General features: G+C 65.0%; 1 protein-coding gene and 1 long non-coding RNA gene across 8 annotated transcripts in view; both read left to right on the forward strand.

Moving 5' to 3' along the window:
* The window catches only part of ARID3A (AT-rich interaction domain 3A), a 28,523-nt gene extending 6,815 nt beyond the window's left edge, over positions 1-21,708 (forward strand). For 6 of the 7 annotated variants that reach the window (XM_032304457.1, XM_032304487.1, XM_032304461.1 and 3 more), the window contains exons 4-9: positions 13,880-13,952; positions 17,022-17,205; positions 17,319-17,566; positions 19,327-19,623; positions 20,190-20,288; positions 20,775-21,708. In XM_032304457.1, coding sequence (XP_032160348.1) covers positions 13,880-13,952; positions 17,022-17,205; positions 17,319-17,566; positions 19,327-19,623; positions 20,190-20,288; positions 20,775-20,947 — 1,074 coding nt within the window. In that variant the 3' untranslated portion in view covers positions 20,948-21,708. The remainder of the gene's footprint in view (positions 1-13,879; positions 13,953-17,021; positions 17,206-17,318; positions 17,567-19,326; positions 19,624-20,189; positions 20,289-20,774) is intronic. The other variant, XM_032304478.1, reaches the window with a different exon arrangement.
* A 129-nt stretch (positions 21,709-21,837) lies between these two features.
* Positions 21,838-23,757, forward strand: LOC116568869. The gene is made up of 2 exons (XR_004276771.1): positions 21,838-22,202; positions 22,785-23,757. It is a non-coding gene; the product is annotated as an uncharacterized LOC116568869 (long non-coding RNA).
* The last annotated feature ends 1,251 nt before the right edge of the window (positions 23,758-25,008 follow it).

A 25,008-nucleotide genomic window follows, 5' to 3' on the forward strand; every position in this document is an offset into this window, starting at 1 on the left:
ACGGAAGCAAGAGCGGATCAGGGAGCCCCAGAGCCACCGGGGCTCAGCGTCCCGCCGAGCTGGGGGGTGACTCCCCTGTGTGGGGGAGGCCGGCCTCAGGAACCGGACAGCCGTGCCGAGGTGTCGGAGAGAGCTGATCTGGCCTCTTTGGCTGGGTGGGGGGAGGCTGCTCGGGATACACCATTGGGTCAAGCCTCAGGAAGGAGGACAGTGCACCTGGCAGAGAAAGTAGCCTGGGCAAAGGCCCTGGGGCAGGGCCGACATTGGTGTGTGTGTGTGGGCCGGGGAGCCAGATGCTGCCAGGTCGGGGCCTGCAGGAGATAGGATTGGATTCTGAGAAAGTGGCCGGGACCTTCCTCCTGCCCACTCATGGCAGGGCCGGCTGCCGGCTCTGCCCTCCCGCCCAGCTGGCCGGGCACCTGTGTGGCCGGTGTCGGCAGCGTCCCGGGCCCAGCCGGCCCAGCAGACGTCAGGCCGTGTTGACTCTGGCGCCTTCCCCACAGCCTTCCTGGCACGTGGCGGCCCAGCCGGCCAGCCGCCCACTTGGCACCATCTCTTGCCTCTTCCTCCCAAGTCTTGGCAGGGCCTGGGGCCGACTTCCCCTACTAACCCTTGAGAGCCGTGAATATGGTCTCGGGGAGGCCAGGTTGGGGAGGGACCTGGGGCAGCGGGCTCGTGGCCATGAAACCATCCCTGGAACCCCCACAGCCTGTCTGCCGTGGGGCCCTGGGGACACGCGGATGGAGGCCAGCACGCCGCGAGCCACTGGCCGGGGATCAGGCGTGTTTCAGACAGTGATGAGGATCTTAGCCTCCTGGCATCAGACGTGGCATCCTGGTGGCTTCCTGTCACCTGCGTAGCTGGGCCCGGGCTCTAGATGGTGGCCCCCCCGCTGCCCCGCCCCTGCAGGTCTTAACCTCAGATCTTAAGAATCAGGATCCTTGGTCTTGAAGCTCAAACTTGGGGATTGTCTTGAACAGCTTCATTGAGATCAGACTCAGACAGCACCTACTTCACCTGTTGAAAGTGTGCAGTTCAGTGGTTTTTAGTGTCTTCGCGGAGTGATGCAGCCACGGCCAGGTCCTTTTAGGATGTTTCTGTCACCTCAGACGCAAACTTTTAGAAGTGTATCTTTTAGCTATTACCCCCCCGCCCCCGGCCCCCGCGAGCCCCCTTCCTGTCTGTGGAGGACCCTGGTCTGGGGGTGCCGCACACGTGGACTCACACACCCTGTGTGCTTTCTGTGTCTGGTTCCCTCCCTGCGTGTCATAGGCTTGGGGTCCATCCCTGGGGTCGCACGTGGAGGCCTCGCTCTTGCTGGTGGCCGGGGACGCTCTGGCGTGTGGTGGACATGCTGTGTTTGTTCTGTCACCTGTGATGGACACTTGGGTTGCTTACGCCTTGGGCAGCTGTGAGTCGAGCTGCTGTGAGTCGGGCTGCTGTGATCACGCTTGCATGTCTTTGGTGTGGACAGGTGTTTTCAGCTCTCATGGGCGCAGAGCCAGGAGTGGAACCACTGGGTTGGGCGGTGAGGCTAATTGGCCTCTCGAGGACCCACGGGCAGCTTCCCACAGCGGCCGTGCTGGTCTCCTTCCCGTGGCCTCTTGAGGCTCTGGCTTGTGCATGGCTTCGACAGCACTAGAGATCATGGCTGTGCTGTCGAAGTCACAGGGTGGCGGGCGTCTCCCTGCGCGTTGGTTTGCTTTGAACGTTGCGGTGTTTTCCGCCTGCTTTTCAAGGTGACGTCCGTCCACTGCACAACGTGTCGATGAGCTCCAAGATGTAGAGGTGACCACTGCAGCACAGACTTGTCCTCTAGCTGTGCAGGTGGGGACTGAGCCTGTCTCCTGTGCCCCACACGCCCCAATCCCACAGGGAAGGGCGGCCGAGGGCTCTTCCCTTCACACCAATGGAGACGGACGTGGGCAGTTGAGTCCGTCAACTGCCTACAGACAGGACCTAGTGTGCACCGGAGGGTGGACACATGGGGTCTCTGGGCCTCTGTCTCCTTTGCCATGAACACAGTGGGTCCAGGGCCTCACATCAGGGTGTCAGGACCCAGGGCCTGGACCCACACAGGGACTTAGGCGGGAAAGGTCATTGGTGGCCCCTTTGTCCTCGCCATGGACCCTGCCTGGCCCCACCCCTCCCCAGGCCTCTTGGGGCCCATGTGATGCCCGTGGGGGCCCTTCTCCTGTGTAGCAGGCACAGCCCACGTGGAGGTGAGGCTATGGGCCTCAGGGGTGTTCTTCGCAAGAGGCTGGGGTCCCATTTTGGGTTTTTTAGCCCTTTGGGCTCACGTAGGTTTTTTTAGCCACAGGAAATACACACGTGCGGATTTTTAGGGCCGTATCTGACTGCAGAAGCAGCGTTGGGACCGTCCTCGTCGGAGGGGAAGCAGAGAGTGCTCTCTGGGCCCCGGGCTGGCTGCCGTTCCCAGCGCCGCTCCGCGTCACGCTGTGGGTCTGAGCGTTCCCCAATCCCTGGTTCTCTTCCGCGGTGGTTTCCTCACGGGGCTGACAGCAACACGCTGGCCTGTTCCACTGCTGTAAACAACACTGCAGTGAACATCTCTGGGCTCCAGAAGTTGGCCGGGCAGCGTGGTTGGGATCGTGGGGTGGGGGGGGGGGGAGGCAGAGGGTTTCTTCATCCCTCCTGGGGCCCCCACCGGGCCCCCACACAGGCACTCACAGCCCCTGGGGATCAGGGCTGGGCTAGAGGAGGGAGGAATGGGCTTTAGGGCAGGGGCTTTACAGGGTGTATAAGAGTTTGCTAGGGGGCAGAGAAGGGTAGAGTCTGCATCTTGGAACATCGAGTGGCAGGCATTAGGGTAAATGAAAGGGGCCTTGGCAGGGTTTGGAGCTGGGGAGCAGAGAGGTGACTGGGGACCCTTACGGGACCTGCACTCTGGGCAGGCCTGGAAGACGCTAGGCCTGCAGGGCCAGGGGAGAAGGATGAGAGTTCTCCCGGCGGGGTAAGGTGTTAGCAGCAGAGGGCACAGCCTGGGCAAAGGTTTTGAGGTCAGACACTAGGTCCTGAACCCGGCGGTGTCCGTCTGATATGCTTGGGACAGAGTGGGCTGGGGGCCAGGCCCCATGTGTCCTGGGGGCCGGCTCTGGCGCCGGGCCTCTTCCTGGGGCGCCAGCAGCCAGGGCCCTGCGCCCGGGGGCGGGGAGGGTGCTGGGAAGCCCCTGGGAACTCAGCCCACCCCGCCTGGGACAGCGGCCGCCTCATCAAAGCTGCTGTGGCTGCTGGCGTGGAGCCAGCGGGCCGTGGCAGGCCCGGGGAGGGTGTCTGCCCGCCAGCCCCTGGCACCGTGCCTCTGCCCGTGCCAGCCCTGGGAACCGCACTGACTCAGCCGGAAGAGCCTTATCTGGCCCCTGCGCCGCCACCAGCCGCCCAGTCACCGCCGTGGGGTCACGGCCGCCGGGGCCTGGCCCCACGCCCACCATCAGCTCCCCACCCTCGTGGCCGCTGCCAAGTGCCCGGCCCGCCCCACGCTTTCTAATAACGCACGCGGCCGCTGGAGGGAGTGGTGCCCGGCGGGCAGGGACCACGTGCGCCTCCCATCGGGGAGGAGCGTGCGTGTGCCATGTGCGGTCTGGCCCGCTGACGTGGGTGTGGGCGTGCGGTGGGCAGACGCGCGGTCCCCGGGAGCTGCGGGGGAGAGGTCCCGTGTCCACTGGGGTCTGTGTTCAACTGGGCCAGGCCCTGGGGGAGTCTGGAAGCCACCTGTGTGCCGGTGCCGTGGCTTTTCCACGTGTGTCCGTCTGCGCGTTCTGGGGCCGCGAGCGTCTCTGCAGCGTCTGTTACGTGTCTGTCATCTGGAAGCCTGTCCGTGCGTCCACACGCTTGGTATGTCTGTGGACAAGGGCGTGAGCCCCGTGGGGCCCGTCCCAGCTCTCACAGATGTGTGGGTGCACGTCCTGGGGTCCGGACACAGCGGAGGGAGGCTGGGCCACGTACCCCAGCGCGTGTGGAGAGTGCTGTTGGCTCGGTCCCTGAGCCCACGTGGGATGAGGTGGCAGCGCCCTGTGGCTGTGGGTCTGTGGCACGTGTGTGTGTGACTGGGCTCCACGTGTGTGTGCTCACCCTGTTCCGTGAGGCATGAGGTCGGGGGCACCCATCAACCATTAGCAGACGTCACGGTGTCCCGTCAGTGGCTGGAATTGACTGACCTGGACCTGTCCGTGGGACCATGGCCCACGTCCCGGGGAGGCTGAGGTCCCTTCTCTCCGCCCTGAGCTGCGGGGTGCCCTGTCTCTGGCCTGCAGGTGCCGTCAGGGAGATGCTAGGCAGGGCTTGGCCCGCTCTGTGCCTTGGTTTCCCTGCCTGAGGCAGAGACCCTCTCCTTCTGAAGTTTTTGGACCCCCCGGGCCAGTGCCACTGATGGGGACGTAGAGGGACTTCCTCCCAGCTGCTTTGCAGCCACCCCATGACCCCTGTGCTCTGAGCCGGGTCAGGGGAGCAGCTGGGGTGCAGGCTGGTGGGTGGGCACGCGCGGGGGCGGGGCATGCGGCCCGCCCCTTCTCCACCCGCCGGGCTGCGTGCGGACAGAGGACAATTGGGGGTCATGGGGTTAAACGGTAACCAGTCTGCCTATTGAAGGCCCCAGCGGCAGGGCTGGCAGGGTCTTGTGGGGCGGGGGGAGGGGGATAGGCACCGCCCACTGCCCACCGCCCACCACCCCTGCAGGCCCAGTGCCTGGCACCTCAGGGACACACCCCTACCCTCCCAGCCCGTAACAACCCGGGAGGTGGATGGCAGCGCCCCAGCTGCCTGGACGTCAGACAGCCTGTTTGGGAATAGGGTCCTTGCAGGTGTCCTTGGTTAAGATGGGCCCCCCCCCAACTGTCCTGGGCCCTGAATCCAGTGGCAGGTGTCTCGGGAAGAAGAGAGACCCTCAGGCCGACCTCAGGGAGCCGTGGTCTGAGGGCCACAGGACGAGAGGCCCCGCGCCCTGGAGACGGGGACCCTGGCAGTCCCAGAGACGGGCTCATGGGAGCGGGGGCAGGAAGGCGTGCGCCTGAGCCGGGCCCTCCCTCGGCACCGGCCTCTCGCGTGGGCGCTGGGGACCGCGGGCAGAGGCGGGCGATGCGTGGCTCGCGGTGGGGGTGTGGGGCCCGATGGGCTGGGCCGGGACTGTGGCGAGGGCGGGCCGTCGGGGCCACTATCTGCCAGCCGGTGAGGGTGTGTCTGTGTTTGTGTGTCTGCTTGGACGGGCGTGTCTGCGCCTGCGCCAGGGGACCGTGTCGGGGTGGCTTGGCCTGGCTGGCCCAACTGTGGGGAGGGCCGCGGGTGCGTGGGAAGGGTCTGCGAGTGCCCAGACAGGGGTCGGCGGGTCTGTGCTGCCACGGCGGGGAGAGGTTCCGGTGGGGGCTGTGTAGGTGCGTCTGGATGGGGCCATGGGTCGTGGGGGTGGGTCTCACGTCTCTGTCCGGGCTGGAGTGGCGGGGAGTGGCCATAGGCCCCTGTTCCTGGTCAGGCTGTGTCACCCTCTGCCCCCTAGGCGGGGTCTCGGAGGGTCCCCTGCCCCATCAGGCTGTGTCTCCAAACCTCCGTCCTGAGTAAGGATGTCAAGCCCCTTGCTGCACACGCGGGTCGCCCGGGTCCCACCCGGGTCCCTCCTTGACCGCCCGCCTCCTTTGTGACCAGCCGCACAGATGTCTTTCAGGCCTCGGGCTGGGCCTGGACCCAGTCCCTGGGGTCTGCTGCCCAGATCTCTGGTGGCTCCGTGGGTGCACGTCCTCCTGCCCAGCACCGCCCCATCCTCTCCCCCAGCTGCCGTTGGCCAGGAGCAGCAGGCGTCCCCTGCCTGTGAGTGCCCAGGGACAGTCGTGTGCTTGCCTGTGGGGAGCCCGACTCTGGAAGGGGACATGGGGCGGGAAGCCACACTGTCCTGTTTCCCCACCACGGCTGGAGGGCCTCCCTTTGAGCCTCAGTTTCCCCAGCTGTAAATCAAGGCAGTGCTCCTGGGAGTGCTGGCCGTTGCCATAGTTACTGACCATTAGTGGTGTCCCGGCCCAGGAGCAGCAGGGCAGGGTGGGGCCGGCGCCCGCCGCCTGTGCCCAGGGCTGCCTGCAGCATGTGCCTGGGGCTGCCCGCCGTGTCTGGCTCACGTCTCCCCACGGAGCTAGGCTCACTGGGGCTCTTGGGCTGCTGGCCACCATGGGACAGATCCTGTCCTTGTGCCCCCGGCTGGGGGTGTGCCCAGTGGGGTCCCTGGCCAGGGTCCCTTCCCCGATTGCTAGGCAGGGGTTGGGGGTGGGGAGTAGCCCCCTGGCTTCCTACAGCGCATGTGGGCCGGGCTGCTGTGGCCAGGCCAGGCAGGGCTCTGGCTGCAGCTCTGTTCCGAGAGCCCATGCAGGGGAGGGGCGGAAGGGGGCAGGGAGCTCGCTCTGCAGCCGGCAGGTCATTCGGAGCACCTCCTGCCTCGGAGAGTCCCTGGCGCCTCCTGGGGCTGCTGGGGGCACGAGTGCGGGCAGAGACGGTGGCCCCTTTCCAAGAAAACCCCACAACGGGACTTAACTTCCTGGGTGCCAGGCTCTGACCACAGCCCTGGACCCTGGGGCCACTGCAGGGCAGCAGTCTGGTGGGCGCGACAGGATGATTTTGTGCAGTGACCCTTGTACAAAATACCCCAAGACTGTGTGTGGCAGTTGATTAGTAGTGGCTCGGGGAGAGGATTCTGGATTTTTGGCTTGCCCAGAGAGAGCCCGGGTCTGAAGGGCAGGCTTGCTCCCCAACCGCACGAGGCCCCCACGGGGCCTGGGGCACCCACTTCCCTCCAGAGGCAGCGAGGGCTCCGTCCCGGGGTTCCAGGCTGCTCTGCAGTCTGTGCTCAGTGGCTCTCTCTCCCCTCTGACGTGGGCTCCCGCTCGGACAGCGGTCTGTGTGCTTGGGGCCGGCCTGTGGCTGAGGGGCTCCCCGGGGACCGGCAGCTGTCCCAACCCACGTGTCCTCGGCTGCCCGCGCCATCTGCTTCCTCCTCCCTCACCGCTTCCCACCATCATCCCTCTGCCGCTTTCCAGCCCGTGGGCATGCCCCCTGGGCCTCAGTTTCCCCAGCTGTGACATTGTCTGGCCCTGAGGTCGGTGCTCCCCTGCCCGCCCCCTAGCTCTGACCTGTGCATCCCACCTGGAGGCCGCAGGGGCCCTCGCCCACTTCCTGGGGGACGACAGTGACGCCCTGGGGCGGCCGTGGCCACACGCAAGGCTGGTCGGGAGGGGGGCGGTGGTCAGCCGTACGCGCTTGCCCAGCCTCCGCCGTCACCCAGAAAGCAGCGCCTTGGAGGTTCAGCCCCGTGGGGGCCTTTGTGACTTGTTTCTGGAGATTTTTATTACTGTCTATCGTGGGTGGGGTGCCATGTCTCTCTGAGGGGACACGTGGCCGGTTGGGGTGGCGTGGCCGAGCGGACAGATGTCTCTGCCCTGCCCAGAATCACTTCCCCAATTTCCCGTGAGGCTGCCGGGGCCGCCACATCTGTGAGGAGGAGGCTGAGCCCGCGCTGACGGGAAGCGAAAGGCAGCCTGGGTGTCCCAGGGCTCAGGTGCGCCGGAGGGCAGCTCGCGGGATGGCCGTGAGGACAGACGTGGCCACGGCCCCTCCCGCACGCCACATCGGGGTCCTCGCGGACTCTCGGCGGCCTCGCTGGACTCCTGCCGCGTCCCCCGCCGGCCCGGGGCTCTGTCACGTGCCTGCACCGCCGGCCTGGACGGGCAGATGGTGCCGGACCGCGGCCGCCCAATGGCCACCCTGGGTTGTCCCGACCGTGCGGGCTCCGGGCGTGCGGGCTTCCACCGCCCTCCGCGTCCTGGGAGTCTCCGGGACCCACCGGTCCCTCGGAAGCGCAGCTCTCCGGGCGCCCAGCTGGGCCCTCTGATCTGCGTCCTTCGCAGCAGTGAAGCCGTGCTGGGCCAGGCTGCCGGCCTCCGCTTCCTGATGGCGTGGTCCCTGCCCCCTGTGATGGGTAAACTGAGGCTCGGTGTGCAGACAGGGACGGTCCCACCCTAAGCCGCTGCCTCCTGAGGCACCACTGAGCCCCGTCTGGCTTTCTTCAGGCACAGTGACGTGGTTTGCTCTGAGGTCACTGCGGGGAGGGCCGAGGCCAGAGCTTTGCCGTTTGGGGCCGCGGGACCTTGGGTGAGGCCCACACGCCTGCTTCAGCCACAGGGAAGCATAGATAACACACTTAGCAGGTTGTTGGCGCTGCAAACACCCGCCTCAGTTTCCCCAAGTGCACCGTGGGCTGAAGGGGGCGGCCCCGCCTGCCCGGCGCACGGCGGCTGTGGGTGTCTCTGTGAGTAGGGAGGCTGGGGCAGCCCCAGGGACTCTGTTCCCGGCCCACCTGGGCCCACCGCAACGGCTGTGCTCGCTGAGTCATCTCGGTCGGGAGGGCCTTCTGGGGGATTGGGGCGGGGGCCACTGGGGCTGGAGAGGTACATCAGGGCTGAGCTGTGACAGGGCACAGGCAGAGGCGGCGAGAGCCTGAGGGAACCTTCTCCCCTTCCTTCCTTCGTCAGTGGGTGCCTTGTGTCCCAGGCGCCGTGCCCGGCTCCCATGGTCCCTGGTTCCCATGGTCCCTGGTTCCGCCCTTGAGGGGCTCTCATCTGGGTGGGGGGATACTGTCCCAGAATGAGCGCACACAGGCCCCTGTGAGGGTGCCGAGGGCCTCTCGGGACGTGCGGCCCGGGCCCGGGGGTCAAGCCGGACTGTGGGAGGGCGTGCAGAGGTGAGGGTTAGGGTTAGGGCTCCCGCTGGAGAGCCCAGCAGGTGCGCCGACCGTGGGGAGAGAGCTGGCGGGCCCACGGCCGAGAGCTGTGCGGCGGGAGCACGGCCAGCGATGGGGAGCACCTGGAGTGGAGGCGGCCGCTGGGAAGTGTGGCCTTGCCGCTGAGAGCAGTAGGGAGCCACGGTCAGCTTGAGAGCAGGCACACGGTGGCGTCTGGGTGTAGAAATCAGAGGTCCCGGGCAGGCTGTGAGAAGGAAGCAGCATCCGGCTGACTGTCCTGGCCGCTCCCGGCTGTCTTCCGGGGGGAGGGGGTGAAAACAGCCGGGTCGCCTTCTCCCTACTTTGCTCTGCCCTCAGACCTTGGAAGGAATCAGTTCTTAGCCCACAACCCCAAGGGTATGAAGATGGAGGATTTGATAGCTTCCGTCCTAGCAGTGGGGTTCGAGAAAATAATCCAAAGGTGGAAGCAACCTAGCGTCCACCGATGGGCAAACAGTGAACGTCCCCGGCCACCAGCAGCAGCGAGGCCCCCCGGGGCCGGCCCCGAGCCCATGACGCACAGGGAGGGGACCAGACACAGGAGGCCACACGGGTGTGAGTCCACGCGTGTGACACGTCCCGACCAGGCTCCTCCACGGACGGGAAGGGGGCTCGTGGGGGCCGGGGGCTGGGGAGGGGAGGGGTGAGGGCCGATGGGGACGGGGTTTGTTCGGACAGACGGAATGCTGGAATCACACAGAGGCCACGACTGGAGGACTCTGAATCCACTCAACACCCTGAAACACTTTGAAACGGTGAATTCTGTGTAATGTGATTCTCAATCCCATAAATACATTGTTCTTAAGGTTCAGGGACAGTAGGTAGAGTGACAGCACTTGGGGTCCCGGGCCTGCCCCCGACCCCTCACCCGTCCCCGGCCCCGGCTCTGAGCACGTCTGGTCTGGGGCATTTGGGACCCGCTGGTGGCTGTGGAGGGCGCATTTCTGGTTTCCCCGGAGCCGCAGCATCGGGAAGCCTCTGTCCTTGGGCGTCTCTCTGCTGCCTCTTCCTGGGGGGCTCAGAGCTCACCAGGCCCTTCCTTGACTTTTCCTGCTTTGGGCCCCTGTCTCTGCCTTGGAAGGACCATGGCCTCAGGTGGGGCCCTGCGGACTTTGGAGCCGCCTGGGTGGCAGAAGGGGGCCTAAGCAGACACCGTTAAAGGGGCAAAGGTCCTCCCAGGGGCCCCACAGGCGGGGGCGGCTGCTTTACAGCCTGGGCCCCTCGGCCTTGGGCTGGACGCCACCTCGGGCCCCTGGGACAGGCTGGGAACCGGCGCGCTGCTGGCCAGGTGGGGCCTCCCGCCCACGGGACCTTCTCGGGGCCAGTCACGCCTCGGGAGGCAGCCCTGGTGGTGCCCAGCCCACATGGACCTGGGCCCACATGGACACGTCCCCAGGCCAGGCCCCTGTCCTGCGGGGTCGGTGGCGGCTGGGAGGGAGCTTCTCCTCCCTCTTTCCGGGCCGGGGCCGGGATGGGGCCGGGCGCTGGGGCTGAGCTGCCGGGCTCCCCAGGGGTCTGCTGTCTTCTCGCCCCGAGGCTGAAGGGTCCCCCCACCCCCGACACACGTGGCACACACACAGCTCTGCCGGGTCAACAGCATGACCCCAGGACTTTCTCAGCAGCCCAGACAGAAATGCTCCTTGGCCACAAACAAGAATTTCCTGTTTGCCCATCTGTGCGCCCGGAGGGTGGGCTTGCCTCTACCTGAGCCTTCCCGACCTTGCCTGCCTCCAGCTCACGTGGCCGCTGGGGGTGGGGAGGGGGCGGGCAGGATGTTGTCCCTCAGAAAGCCGGGGAGGCCGGGGAGTGGGGGTGACAGGGATGCGGGAGACTGCGAGGTGGGGGGCTCCCGCTCAGGCTGCTGGGAAGGCCCTCTGGCTGCCCATTGGGGTGACCGGAGAGGCTTGGCCCTCACCCTGTGCCTCAGTGTCCTTTTCTGTGAAGTGGGTAGTGTGATTTGGGGAAGACTGAACCAGGGTCAGCCCAGCCTCAGCACTGAGTGGCCTGACCCCCTCCCTCACCCTCGGCCGCAGCCCGGAGACCGGCCGGGGGCCCCACGGGGGCGCTGAGTGTGACCCACCACCCCACCGGGCTCTGGAGGGACTTGGCTGCGCACTTCTCAGCGGGGACCCTGGGGGCCTCCAGCCCTGACTCTCCTGTCCACATCCCCATCTCAAGGCTCTGTACCCATGTCACTGGTGGACAGACAGGTGTGGCCGGGCGGGTGGATGCTGGCGGACCCAGGTCACAGGGCAGGAAGTGACGGGGTAGAGCCACCCTCTGCACCCCCCAGCCCCGGCGCAGGGTGTCACCCACCCAAAGCTTGAGCCTTGCGGGGCACATAAAGGGTTTGGGAAGGGACGGGCGCCCCATCACCAGGGTGCCCCGAGCTGTCCAGGGCGTTTACTGAGCAGCTGCTGTGTGCCTGCTCCCAGACAAGGGGCGGCGGAAGGGCTGGGAGCAGGGGTGTCAGGGAGCAAGAAAACGGGCCGCCCCAGCACATGTCCCCGAGGGTGCGGAGCGTGGGGTCTCCCGGAGGTCGGCCTGCCTCTGCGCCCAGCAGGTTCCGGGAGCAGCGAGCTGCCTGCAGGGAGGGTCTGCAGACCCTGGGGCTACAGGGCGTCCCTTGGTCAACCGGGAGCCTGAGTCAGACCCCGTGACGCGAGCACCCTGCGTGGGGCCCCCGGGGACACTGGCTGCGGGCTCCAGGAGGCAGGCAGCCCAGAGAGGGGCTTCTGGAAGGTTCTCCGGTCTCCAGCCCTGGTTTGTGGCTGTGGCAGGTGACCTGTCTCGGCACCTCCTGGCCCACCCTGAGCAGGGCAAGGTTTCAGCCTGAGACTCCTGCGGGACGACGGCCCAGGCTCTACGCGGGGCGGCCTGGAGCCCAGCGAGGACAGACAGCTGGCCCGCCGGCCCACAATGGGGTCTGGACGCCGGCCCCCACGCCCCCATCCCTCCGGTCTGGCCAGGGCAGGGCGCAGCCTGCAGGGGAGCGGAACTCGGGGCCGGAGCCCCATAAAGCCGGGTGGTCTTTACTGCCCCTTTGTTGCCGGCTGCCCCCAGCAGCCATTAGAGCTCCCTCCTCCCCGGCAGCCGGGGGCCGGCACAGCCCCCTTTACGGCCCCAGACAATACCCCGGCCCCACGGGGGTCTGACCGGGCTGTGCTGCAGGCCTGTCCACCCACCATGGGCCTGGGAGTTAACGGCCCCCCACCGAGCCAGCCAGCTGCCCCTGCGGCAGGTCTCTGTCCTGAGCCTCAGTTTCCCCAGCTGGAACCCGGTGTCACCATGGCTCCGGGAGCTCAGGGCAAAACTTCTGCATTGATGGGAAGGAAAGTTGGGGCACGGCGGGGTGCAGGGAAGGTTCTGGCAAGGTGGTCCCCTGGGCTGGGATCTCACAGGAGTTGTTGGCCCCGTCAGGAGGGGCATGTGGTCCCTGAGCCCCACGGGAGTGGCCCTAACAATGACCACGGACTTGGGGGCTGAAAGCAGCGGAGTCCTCCTGCATTTCGGAAGCTGAGGTCTGAGATCCAGGCCGGGCTCTGGGGCGGGTCCCTCCTGCCTCTTCCAGCATCAGGCGTGGCCACATCTCTGCCTGGGCCCCGTCTGTCCTCCATAAGGACACTTGTGGTCAGGTGAGGCTGGCCCTCACCCGGTGAGTACGACCTCGTCTTAGCGGGTGACGTCCCTGAAGACCCCGTTAGGTGAGGTCGTGGTCTGAGGCATGGGTGGCGGCGAGCTGGAGGGCCACCCCTGCTCCCGCTGGGGCTGAGCCCTCGGGGCCCGTCGGACGTCCACTCGCTCGGCTGCTGTGCGCTCACCCCGTCTGGACACTGCGAGGAGCCGGACGAAGTGCCCGTGGGCGGGCGGGAGACCGCACTGCGTGTTGCCCCACGTGGTGGGATGTATGGTGGGGGACAGGCGCGCGCCCACGGGGAGGCGTAGCTGCAGGCCGCGGGCCCCAGGCAGGGGGAAGTGCAGGGCCTCCCAGACCACCATAAATCAGCCCAGGAATGCGGCTGGCCGGCCCAGCTGGATCAGGGCAGAGACAAAAGACCCAGCCTGGACCACCCCGGCCTGTGCCCGGAGGCCCCACTCTGTCTCCGCTCCAGGACCGGGAAACCCAAGCCCAGAGAGGAGTGAGCTGGCTGAGGAGTAGCTAGCCCCAGGGACCCTGCCTGCCCAGGCCCCGGGGTTGGTCAGGCACAGGCGCTGGGCGTTGCCGCGTTCCTGGGCCCTAATGATGGGCTGCCCTGGCCGGGGCTGATGGGTGGTTTCGAGGCCCCCTGCAGTCCTGAACCTTCGGGGTCCATTCCCCAGGGCTTAATTTGAAGATTGCTGTTTGCTGCTGGCCTCCCCACCCCGCCTGCACAAACTCCAGCCCCCAGTTAGCTCTGCCGGCTCCTGGGAGCTGAGGGTCTGTGCATCTGGGGGGGCCCCTAACCACCAGTGCAGGGACAGGCGAACCCCAGCAGCCAGTGCCCGGGACAGAGCGTGGGCCCAGAGGCCTTGACATTCCCAGGCTCTGGATTCACGTCTGCCTCTGAGCCTCAGTTTCCACATCTACAAAATGGAGCCACGCCTGGAGCAAAGGCGAGAGTGTGGCTCAGGACAGCACCAGATGCGTCGGTCCGCTGTAAGGCAGCGACCGGCCCGGGTGTTGTGTGTCTTAGCCCAACTGTGTCCCCCAAGTGACGGGTTGAACGAGGCCTGGCTTGAGATCGGGTCCCTGCAGCTGCGGTCAGGCAGGTGCCCTCTGACAAGGCGGCCCTGGTCCGGTGGGCACAGCCTACAGGACGCGTGGAGGACGCCCAAGAGGCCGAGGCCGACGCTGGAGTTGGGGGAGCGGGAGGGACCGTGCCCTGGAGCCTCCGGGGGGCTCGGCCCTGATGCGCATGGACCTGGGCTCTGCCCTCCGCAGTGGGGGGAGAGTAAACCTCTGCTCTGCGCTGCCCGGTGTGTGGCTTGGTGGTGGCCACTGCTGGGAACGCACGTGGGGACCGGCGTCCTCATCCGAAAGTGGAGGCGGGCTCTTTAGGCTCCGTGGGGACGCGGCGCCTGCACCCGGGCTCTGGCGCTGACCTCTCCATCCGCTCCCTGACCCCACAGCTCTACGAACTGGACGGGGACCCCAAGAGGAAGGAGTTCCTGGACGATTTGTTTAGCTTCATGCAGAAGCGAGGTGAGGCCGCCCACCGCGGGTCGGGGGAAGCTGGGGAGGGGGCGGGCAGGAGGGCGGGGCCTGCTTGGCCGTTAGGTCTGATGCGGGAGACACAGCTGGGAGCATCTAAGGGGTGGGTCCTTGGGTAGGAGGTCTCAGGTCCCCAGCCCAGACGCCTGGTGTGATGGGGTTCTCACCCCTAGGCCCCCACCGCCCCTAGGGTCCCATGCCGCAGAGCCAGCCTACAGGGAGCAGGGCTGGATTCCCCAGGAGGGCAGCAGGCGCTGGGACAGGAGAAGCTCCGGCCCCTCGCCTGCGCCTGCCAGGGCCTCGGTGCCTCTCCCTGTGTCGGGGGGCGGAAGCAGTTCCCACTGTGCAGCGGAGCCCAGACGGGCTGAGTGCCAGCAGCGTGCCCGGCCCACCCCACCCTCAGGCCCCCCTGGCTCTGGGGTGAGACGGACGCCATAAATAGCCTGGCCTGGGCACAGGGAGCCGGGACTGGTCGGGGTGGGCGTCCCCGTGGGGAAACCGAGGCCCAGACGCTGGAGGGTATCCGGGGCGTTCGGGGAAACCGAGGCCCAGACGCTGGAGGGTATCCGGGGCGTTCGGGGAAACCGAGGCCCAGACGCTGGAGGGTATCCGGGGCGTTCGGGGAAAGCCAAGGGCAGAGAGGACCTGGGGGAGCAAGAAGGGCCCCACGGCCCCACCCGTGGCCTCAGCCTCAGCTCAGGGCTGCCGTGGGGCGCAGAGAGCTGGACGGACGGACGGACGGACGGACCTGGGGGAGGGGTTCTAGAGGTACCCCCTGCAGTGTGGGGCTAGTCCCTCTGACCAGAACCAGCCCCTCTGGTGGGAGCTATTACAACTCCTGCTGTTCAGGGAAGGAAACTGAGGCCCAGGGAGGGGACTTGTCCTCGAGCCCCGGACGCAGGAAGGGGCGGGGCCGGGGGGCACTGCAGGGTCCACTCGGGCCCACTGCAGGGGCCACCGCCAGCCGCTTTGTCCAGGGCCCTCTGCATGCCTCTCCCTCTCCAACAGCGTCTGTAAACACCAGGCCCAGCAGCCGGAAGGGAAGAGGAGGGAGGGCCGCGGCCTTCCCATTAACCCCTCCGGTGCCTTGCCGGGGCGGAGGCAGCCAGACCCAGTCCTGGGGCAGGGGGCCCCCTCGTTATCGTTGGGAGCAGTCCCAGCTGGGGCCGGCTGCCCCCCGTGTGGTCAGAGAGATCTGGCCCCACTCTCTTTATCAAGCCATCCACACCTGTGGGAGCCCCCCACCCACCCCCACCCTGCAGGGAGCACTGAGCCCCCAGGCCTGGAGCCCACCCACCCTGCCCAAGACTGGGCCTGGTGTCCTGCAGGTTCAGAAGGTAGGGTGAGCGACCCGTGGGTGTGGTTGAGGTGGGGAGGCCCCAGAAACAGCAGTGGAGCCGGCAGCCACTCAGGGCTCTGAGGGTCTGAGTCCAGCCCTGCCTCTCGTGCCAAGCCAGGCTACCCCGGAGGACAGGGAGCAACAAACTCCTACACATGCCTCAGAACCCAGCCCCAAGCCCCCCTCACCCGTGCTGTCTTCTGGGATCCTGGCCCTCTGTAACTGGCAGCCTCTGGGGCTGAAGGTCCAGGAGATGCCCCCACCCACCCCGCCAGATGCCGTGTCCTGCATCCTACAGGCCTTCACTCCAGACAGAAAGTTCTTTCTTTTCCCACATCACAAAGTAAAGGCCTCTCAGAGTTCTGGGGGCTGGGAGTGCGGGAGGGGTCCTGCCTGTACCCCACCCTCCTGCTGTTTCCTTGAAGACCTCCCCACCCTTCCTTATCTCCCGCTGCCCCCACGCCCGGTCCTGCACCGGAGCCTCTCGGCTCCCCACCCGGCTCCTTCTGTAAACATCCCAGCAGGCCCGGCTGCCGACCTTGGGCACGGGGTCCCCAGAGGACCTTTTGTGTGATTCTTTCTGTTCTTGCCCAGTGTGCAACATACACCCCTATCCTGGGTGGGCTGGGGGGACCCCTGCCATGGGGGTTGCCTTTTCCTCTCTCTCTCTTGTGCGGAGAAATGGCACTGGGCAAGGGTCAGGGATCCGAAGTCCGGCTCCCTCTGCCCTCTGCAGGCAGTCCTCTGTGCGTGGGGTTTTGGAAACCTGGAAAGGGCAGATGTGGACACAGGTGGCAGGAAGTGTTTCTGGAACCTCCAGCTCCAGCAGACCAGCCGGGCCGGGCCTTCTCGGGGAGCCGCAACCTGGGCCCACCGTGGGCCCATCTCTGGGGGGCTGCAGGTGTGCGTGACGCAGGCTGGGCGCCAGGGGGTCCCAAGTCGGGGACCCCGGGTGATAGGACAGCAGCTGGGGGCCTCAGACAGCACCCCAGGATTGCAAGGGCAGGGAGAATTCTAACGGGGGGCTTCCCCCAGCCAGGAAGGCGCCACACAGGCCAAGCTGAAGACCCCCACACGAGGGCAATGGGGCCAGGAGCAGAGGCTTGAGGCTTAGGCCGGTGGACAGGGGGACCAGGCCCATCCGCTGGGAGCAACCCCCCCTCCTTGGTCCGGCCCATCGCCCCCCTCTCTTAAGTGGCAAAGTGGCCCAGCGGAGCTCGGCCTCCTCCCGACTGCAAAGCCCGTGGGCAATGGGCGGTGGGTGGGCAGCCGAGGGCACAGGCCCCTGGGACTGGGCAGAGTGGTTTTGTGGGCTCCGCTCGCTGAGCTGGGAGCAGAACTAACGGAGGCCGCGTTTCTGCTGCGGCTCTGCAGCCTGGCCCTGTGCCGGCCCCCATCTCCAGACCCCCAGGTGAGATCGGCCAGGAGCCCGGATCCCTGGTGGGGAAACAGGCTTCCTCAAACTCTCTCGGGGGGGATCCCCACCCCCCCACAGCCCTGCCCCCAGGAGACACAGGGCCGCGCCAGGGACGCCTGCGGTTGTCACGATGGGTGCTCCCGACGCCGGGGGGTGGGGGCTGGGGGTGCAGCTCAGCAGCCCGGACACCCCCCAGAGAGCAGCGTGCCCTGTGCCCTGTGGGGGCGACCCCTCTCCCGTGGGCGTCGGTCCCAGACGGTGGCAGCGGCGCCCCCTCCGCTCACCGCCCCCCGCCCCCCTGCAGGGACGCCCGTGAACCGCATCCCCATCATGGCCAAGCAAGTGCTTGACCTGTTCATGCTGTACGTGCTGGTGACGGAGAAGGGCGGCCTGGTGGAGGTCATCAACAAGAAGCTGTGGCGGGAGATCACCAAGGGCCTCAACCTGCCCACGTCCATCACCAGCGCGGCCTTCACCCTGCGGACCCAGTGAGCGCCTGGGGGGGGCCTGCTGGGGGGACGGGGGCGGGGGTCCGCACTGCGCACTGGGCGGCGGGAGGCACGGCGCCCGCGTGCCACCCTCACCGCCCCCCTGCACGCAGGTACATGAAATACCTGTACCCCTACGAGTGCGAGAAGCGTGGCCTCAGCAGCCCCAACGAGCTCCAGGCCGCCATCGACAGCAACCGGCGGGAGGGCCGGCGCCAGAGCTTCGGGGGCTCCCTGTTCGCCTACTCGCCCGGCGGCGCGCACGGCATGCTGTCCTCGCCCAAGCTGCCCGTGCCCTCGCTGGGCCTCGCCGCCAGCACCAACGGCAGCTCCGTGCCCCCTGCGCCCAAGATCAAGAAAGGTAAGGGGCGCCCCTTGGGGCCTGACTCGGCGCCACGCTGGCGGGGCCCTCTGACCGCTGAGGGGACTAGGGGCCGCTGCTGCTCCCCAGGTCACCGGAGGATGAGCCCCAGCGTGCCCCGCAGAGGGCCCTCCGGCGGCAGCCTGAGAGAGAGGGCGCAGCTGCCCCACCGGGGCCCGGGGCAGACATTTCTGGCCGACCGCTGGCCGACCGACCGGCCGGGCCACAGGGCGCCCACGTTGCTGACTGCGCGCCGTATTCTTTCCTGACCCTGCGGCAGGCATCGTGAGGGGTGACTGTCGCTGGGCCAGCGGTCATAACATGGCCGTGGTCATCGCCCCTAGCAGACGTTACTAGCCGGTTGCTGTATTCTTTGCTCTGGGAGCTTTCGAACCTTCTCAACACTGCGTCTATCCGGCAGGCGTCTTGACCTTGTAGCCTATCAGGCTGACCTTCACCCGCCTGGAGCTGGTGCGTGGTGCACCCTGAGGCCAGCTTCCAGCCGGGTCGTGGGGAAAGTTACCCTGTGTCTGTGGGTTTGCAGAAGGGGGGCCTGCAGCACGTCGGTGCCCAGCGGGCAGTGGGCCGAGTTTTCGGGTGTCCGCCAGGCAGCCCCCCCATCCGTGACTGGCATCACCAGTCGATGTCGGCCTTCTCTCCCGCTGAACCTCCGAATCCCCCGTAACACAGAGCCACTAACTTCACGTGCGGCCCCAGGCCCCAGGCTGGGTCACTGAGTGTTCCTCCCCTGCCCCACGGGCTGTGACCCCCTACCCTCTGAGTAGCCTGAGGGTCCAGGGGAATCCCCACGGTTCAGGCTGCTCAGGTCCGAGGCGAGCGCGGTCTCCAACGACCGCTCCTTCAGTCTTCGGGCACCTCGGTTTACCCACCACCGCCACCCCCCTCCGCCCGGGAGCCCTGGCGGTCCCCCCGCCAATGGTTGTCAGCCACTCGCGGCGCATGACATCCTGCGCCAGAGCTGGGGCGGGGGCGGTGGGCGGGAAGGAGCTTTTCCTGACAGGAGGGAGCCAGGAAGCGATGGGCAGCCATGGGGGCCGTGGTGAAGGGTCCCAGGGGCCCCCAGGTGGTGTTCCCGTGCAACCAGACGGGGGTTGGGGATTGCCACAAAGCTTCTGGCCGAGGGCCTGGTGCAGAGGGGGAAAACACGCCAGGCAACAGGGGAAGGACACGGGGGAGGAGTCAGGTAAAGAAGAGACAGCAGGTCACAGTGGGACCCTGGTTTCCACCACCGAAACGGGAACAGGGGGGAGCTGGTTCTGGAGCTGAGCTGCCTGGGTTCGAGTCTCAGCTCAGTGCCTGCAGCTCTGTGGCCTTGGCATAGCCATTGCCACCTGGAGCTTGGGTCCCCTCATCCGTGAAGCGAGGGTGGGAGCATGGGGCTGGCAAGGGGTCATTGAGAGGCCTCTCCGGACGGGTCGCTGAGTGCCTTAGGACACACGGGGAGACCTCACTGCTCTCGCTAGTGTCGTGCGTGACCAGCGCCCTGTCGCGGGCTTTTGGGATTGTGTGGGTGCCGAGCACAGCTGCGCCCTCCATGGCACTAGGCTGTGGTTTCTGACACGCCAGTTTCCGACACCAGGCTGACCTCAGGAAGGGCTCCTCGGCACTCGTGTGTGTCCCAGAGCCTCGCTGCTTCCCCAGAGAGGGTGTGCACACCTGTGCCTTCCTGCCAGGGGTGAAGGCAGCACCAGGCTCCTTGGTGCCCCTCTGGCTGCCAATGCCTCTTCTCTCCCATCTAGAGGAGGACTCGGCCATCCCCATCACGGTCCCGGGCCGCCTGCCAGTGTCGCTGGCAGGCCACCCTGTGGTGGCAGCTCAGGCAGCGGCTGTACAAGCAGCAGCAGCTCAGGCAGCTGTGGCTGCACAGGCAGCTGCGCTGGAGCAGCTGCGGGAGAAGCTGGAGTCTGGGGAGCCTCCTGAGAAAAAGATGGCCCTGGTGGCAGACGAGCAGCACCGGCTTGTGCAGCGGGCACTGCAGCAGAATTTCTTGGCCATGACAGCCCAGCTGCCCATGAGCATTCGTATCAACAGCCAAGGTACCCACCCGGCACCCAGACCCTCCCTGCTTCCTGCCTATGCAGCAAAATCAGGGCTTCATAGCCAACATATGTAAAGAGTGCCCACAAATCAATAAGAAAGAGAAAGAGATAAAATGAATTAATGACTAGTAGAAAATGCCCATGGAAAGCTGAGTTCGGGATCTACATGCTAACAAAGAGATACCGTTTTTTAAGCCATCAGAGTTTGACGATATTAAATGTTGGTTGGGATGTGGGAAAATGCGCCCATTGAGTCCTGCTGCTGGGAGTGTAAACAGGTGACAATTTGGCAATCTCTTCTTAAAATAGAAAACATTCTTGCCCTGTAACCCAGTGATTCCACTCCGTATCTCCGGCAAAGCTAGTAGGCTAGCTCTGGGGCTGTTAAAAAGAATGAGATGGTTTGACGTAGCTTCAGACTTATCATCATGAGAGAAGCAAATTTTAGACAGATATCTTCCTCAGTAAATATTTAGTGAGCACCTACTGTGTGTGCTGACAGAAGCAGGTCCTCGCCCAGATGGGCCTGTGACTACCGATGGTGGTGTTTCTTCTTCCCGCAGCCTGCGAGAGCCGCCAGGACTCTGCCCCGAGCTTGACCGGCCCCAATGGCAGTAACAGTATTAGCATGTCAGTGGAGATTAACGGGATCATGTACACAGGTAGGACCCGCGGGGCCCTGAGCACTGTCTCCTGTTAACTCAGGAGCCCGGGGTTGGTGTTGCCCCCGCCCCCACCAGGGCCACCCAGCAGGGCTCTGCCCGGGTACGACCAGAGCGAGCCAGCCCCCGGGGCATACTCAGCCCGCAACTTGAGGACACTTGTGAGCCAGCCCCCGGGGCATACTCAGCCCGCAACTTGAGGACACTTGTTTCTCCCACGGCAAGCGGTGGTCCCGAGTTCCTTCTGAAACACCGTGTAGCCAGCCCGTAGCTCACGGGGGCTCCCAGGGGGTGCTGCGGACGTCAGACAGCTCGGTGGCTCCGCGAAGGTGCTGCCAAGGGACAGAGAAGGGACCCGTGGCTGTCACGGGCCGCCAGGTCCCTGGGTGACTTTGCAGGGGGCCCGTGCTCACGGCGTCCCGTGACGCAGCCCCTGCTGCGTCATCTTCCCAACCACATGACACGTTTCTCCTGTCCTCGCACTAGGAGTGCTGTTTGCTCAGCCGCCGGCGCCCGCACCACACCCAGCTCCCAGCAAAGCCGCCGGCGTCGGCCGGGGAGGGAACAGCGGGACCAGCAGCAGCGCCGGCAGCCAGGCCGGGCCGGCGGGGCTGTCCACACCTGCCGCATCTTCTACCTCAAATAACTCATTGCCTTAACCGTACCACTCCCCACCCGCCGCTCCCAGCCCAGGAGGCTGCCTGGGCCGGGGGGCGGGAGTCGAGGGGGGCCACGCAGGGGCCGGGATGGCGGTAGATACGGGTGGGGAGGGGAGGTATCCAGAAAGGAGCCACAGCTAACGCCAAAAAGAAAGAAAAAGATATATACATATATATATATAAAGAAAATTTAATAAAACAGGGGAAAACCAAGGAACACTTGAATTACTCAGGTTCGGACATTCAGAGACGTGAATTGTAAGAGGAAGTCAGAAGAGAGAGGGGCCGCGTCTCCGAGGGCTGCAGCCCGGCTGGACCAGCTGACGGGGGTCTGGGTCTGTGCGGATCGGTTGCCACAGAAGCCGGTCCTGTTTACCTCATACATCCCTGCACTGTGTGTTTTCATTTTCATCTGTTTTTTTCCTTTTTTTTTTTTTCATTCATCACACACTCACCATACCCAAATCCTTGTGTTGAAAGAAACCCCTGAGCCAAGATCAGCTGAAATTTTTTTTCTTGTTGCTTTTGGGAACTACTTTTTTTTTTTTTTTTTTTTAAAGAAACAGTGATACTCAAGATCTATAGGCTTTTTAAGAGGTTTTGGGGGTTTGTTTTGTAAATAATCTATTTTATTCTTGGGGGAGGAATCAGACCTTAGGAAAAGTATATATATATATATCTATATATTTGTGCTCATTCAGGGAAACTGGACTTGAAAAAGCAAAAAAAAAAACAACACAAAAACAACCACAAAAAAACAAAAGAAAAAAGTAATACCCTTTCTATTTTCCCACGACTGACTTGGGTTCCTTCGTGTGGTTCCTGTGGTGCAGGGGTGGGGGGCGGGGGGCAGCTGGCCAGAGCCAGGACAGGTGATGAACTCAGGTGCTGTGGGCAGGTGCTGGAGCTGGCCCTCCCGCCCGAGACTAGAGGAAGGGCCCGGGGCGTGGGAGGGGCTCCACCTAGGGCAGCCCCCAGGCTCCTGTCTCAGGGATGAATGTGGCCTGGGGGCGTCCCCGGGGAAGGTGGGGAGGGCTGCTCTGGGAGACATCTTGGGGGGCAGGGGAGCCGGGCTCCGCTCAGGGCGAGGTTTTTGGAGCGACGGCACCTGAACGCCCCCCTCCATTCTCTCCTCTTTAACTTTGCTCGTTCCTTCTCTCTTGGCCCCTGGGCTTGGGGCCACAGCCCCCTGGAGTAGGTACAGTAACAGGAGGCCGCACCCCGTCTCCACACGACCCTTCCTCCTGCTTAGAAGGTGCGTGTCGGGGGGCACAGCTGGTGGGAGGCTGGGGGCTGGCCGTGGTCTTGGGGAGACAGCACCGTCTGCCCTACGGCCCAGGCAGGTGGGGGGGCCCTCTTGACGCCTGCCATGTCCCTGCGGACCCGGAGGCATTGGGGCGGGACTTTTGGGGGGGGGCACTGACTCTGCTGTTCCCAGGGCGAGCCTGTGTTCTCTAATTGGGCTCAGGGGCCCGACCTAACGAGGCTGAGGGGGGGCAGTGCCAGCCTGGGAGACCCGAGGGGGGTCCTGGGCCCCCAAGGCTGGGTTTTCCCTTGTGTGGGGCTGTGCTGGGTCTGGAATAGTTCAGGGTCCTTGACACTCCCACCCCTCAGCCTTCTAGGGGCGGGGTCTCCCTCTGCTTTTCCTTCTAGAAAGTTCTGCCCTTTCCTCTCGCTGCAGCAGCACAATCATGGTGGGAGGGGGATCTCTTTGTCGTCGTCCCCCCCCCCCCCCCGCACAACCCGGCTCCACGCGGAGAACCCGCGCCCCCCCACCCGCCGCCCGGCTCCTCTGGTCCCAGCCTGACCTGTGGACGCCCCGACCTGTTGCCTTCAGGGTCTCCCGGACGCGCCCACGTGGGGGGTGTCTGCCTCACCTTCTACCTCAGGTCTGACTCTCGATGCCAAACCCCGTGCCCTGCCCCCCCCGCACTCCCCTCCACCTGGAAGGCTGTGGGCCCGCTTTGTGGGTGCGCGCGCGCGTCTTCATGCGTGTCCTTGCGTTGGGACCCATGTGGCCTCCAGAGGTAACTCGGGGTGCGGCCTGCTGTGCTGTGATGATTGTAGGGGACAGGTGGGGGCGGGGCGGGGGGCCTGGCCAGCCCCAGGGGCGGCCGTGCCCGGTGACCCACCCTCGCTGGGAATGCGAGTGGGGTCCTCCCCTGTCTCTGCTCTCGGTGCCCGTGCAACCCCCTGTCCCTCCTGTCCCTGGAGCGTAGGAAAGGGGGGCTTTCGGGGGTGCAGAGCCGTGCCCCCTCTGAAGCCCCAGGCAGGAGAGGACGGGGGGCAGCTGTCTGTGCCCTCGGCCCGCTCATTCCTGAGCGAGCTTCGCAGGGGGAGGGCGGGGACCCCAAACAGGGTGGAGAGGAGCTCTCTGGGGCTCCCCTGCTGGAGATGATGCTTCCAGAAGCTTCCATGGGACCCCGAGCCAGGAGCCGGGCAGCGGGGTGGGGCAGCATGTCCCTTTCCGTAGTTCTGCCTTCGTACACCCCTTTCCCATCCTGACCGCTCTCGTCCACTTTGGCGTTTCTCTCCCTTTACTTTTGCTTTTGCATTTTTTTTCTTGGCAAACATGAATGCAGCCTTTCATTCCTGACATGTGAAATTTCAGTTTCTCGGGTTCGTCAGACGGCGTGGGTCCTGCGCCAGCACTCAGGTTAAAGCGAAAAAAAACTTTTTAAAAAATAGGTTTAAACGACTCTACCTCTGGCCGGGCCTGGCCTTGTCGCCCTGGCCAGGGCGGCCTGTACCGATTTCAGTTTTTGCAGAACATTCAGGTATTAAAAGGGAAAAAAAAAAAAAAAAAAAAAGGACAAAAGACCAAAAAAACAAAGAAGAAAAAAAGGTGTGTGATTTTGAAATTGAAAAAGAACACTGAAAGTTTACATTTTATAACATTATTATGCAGATTGTATTTAAACTTCAGAAATATTTAAGACAATTGTAACCCTGTAAAGTTGATGAGATATTAAAACAAGACAAAACACTTCTGACTTTTAACAGAAAAGTCTCCTGTGATGGTTTCTTGGGTGTGTCTGGGTCCCGCGGGCGGTGGGCACAGGGTCTGACCCCACCATCCCAGGGGACAGGCTGGGGGGGGCTCTCTCTCCAAGTGGGTGGGTGTGGCCAGCAGCTCCTGGAGGGGAGGAGCTGGTGCAAAGTGTAGGTTAGGGATTTTGGGAGAACAGATGGCAGGCGTAGGGGTGCCCTAGCCTGTCCCCCAGCCCCTCGGCTAGGTTTCCTGCCATCCTGGGTTCTGAGGCCATTGTTACTCTGAGCCCAAACCCCTGGGGGCTGTGGCCTGCCCCCGCCCCCTCCTCCACGGGCCTTCCTCTGGGCCTTTGCCATACCTCTCCCTCTCTGCCTCCCAGCCCCTTGTCACCACGACACAGAGCCATGTTCATGCTGCATCTGCCCCCATGCCCCCCGGGATCGCCCCTTCAGCTTGGCCTGCGCGGTGACTGAGCCTGGTAGGGGAGGCACCAGCAGAAACCCCCAGCCCACCGTCCCACCAGGCCCTCTGCCGTCTTCTGAGACCAGGACCCAGCCTTGTCCCCCACAAGCCTTCCCACTGGGGTGTGGGTCACGTTTTCACACTCAGCGATTCAGCAGGTGTAGCTCCCAAGCGGCCCCCTGGCCCAGGAGATAAACATGATTCTAAGAAGGAAAATGGCGCGTGGGCTGCGGTCTGCAGCCCCGGGGCTCGGCACACTTGGAAGGGAAAGCCTAGGCTTCTGCTTCCAACCCCACACCACACCGGCACTGCAAAACTGGGCTGGAAGACATTTTCTGGGGTGTCTAATCCATTTACCCTGGTGACCCCCGCATGCATAATGTGACAGGCTCAAGGTCAGCTCGGCTGGAGTCTGGGCAGGCCCAGCCTCCCGCCAGCTGGCTCCCCTGCCACTGGCTCTGGCCCGGGCCGGCCCCGGCCAGTCCCTCCAGCCTGGGTCAGCCCCCAGGGGTTGTGGAGAGTCAGCTAACCCTAGTGTCGCAGCCCAGTGGTTCCCATGCGCCCCCGTGGCCCACTGCATCCCCGGCATTTTCCACTCCTGTCAGAA

This window comes from Mustela erminea, chromosome 1, assembly GCF_009829155.1.
Source record: "Mustela erminea isolate mMusErm1 chromosome 1, mMusErm1.Pri, whole genome shotgun sequence".
In the NCBI taxonomy this organism is placed as follows: Eukaryota; Metazoa; Chordata; class Mammalia; order Carnivora; family Mustelidae; genus Mustela; species Mustela erminea.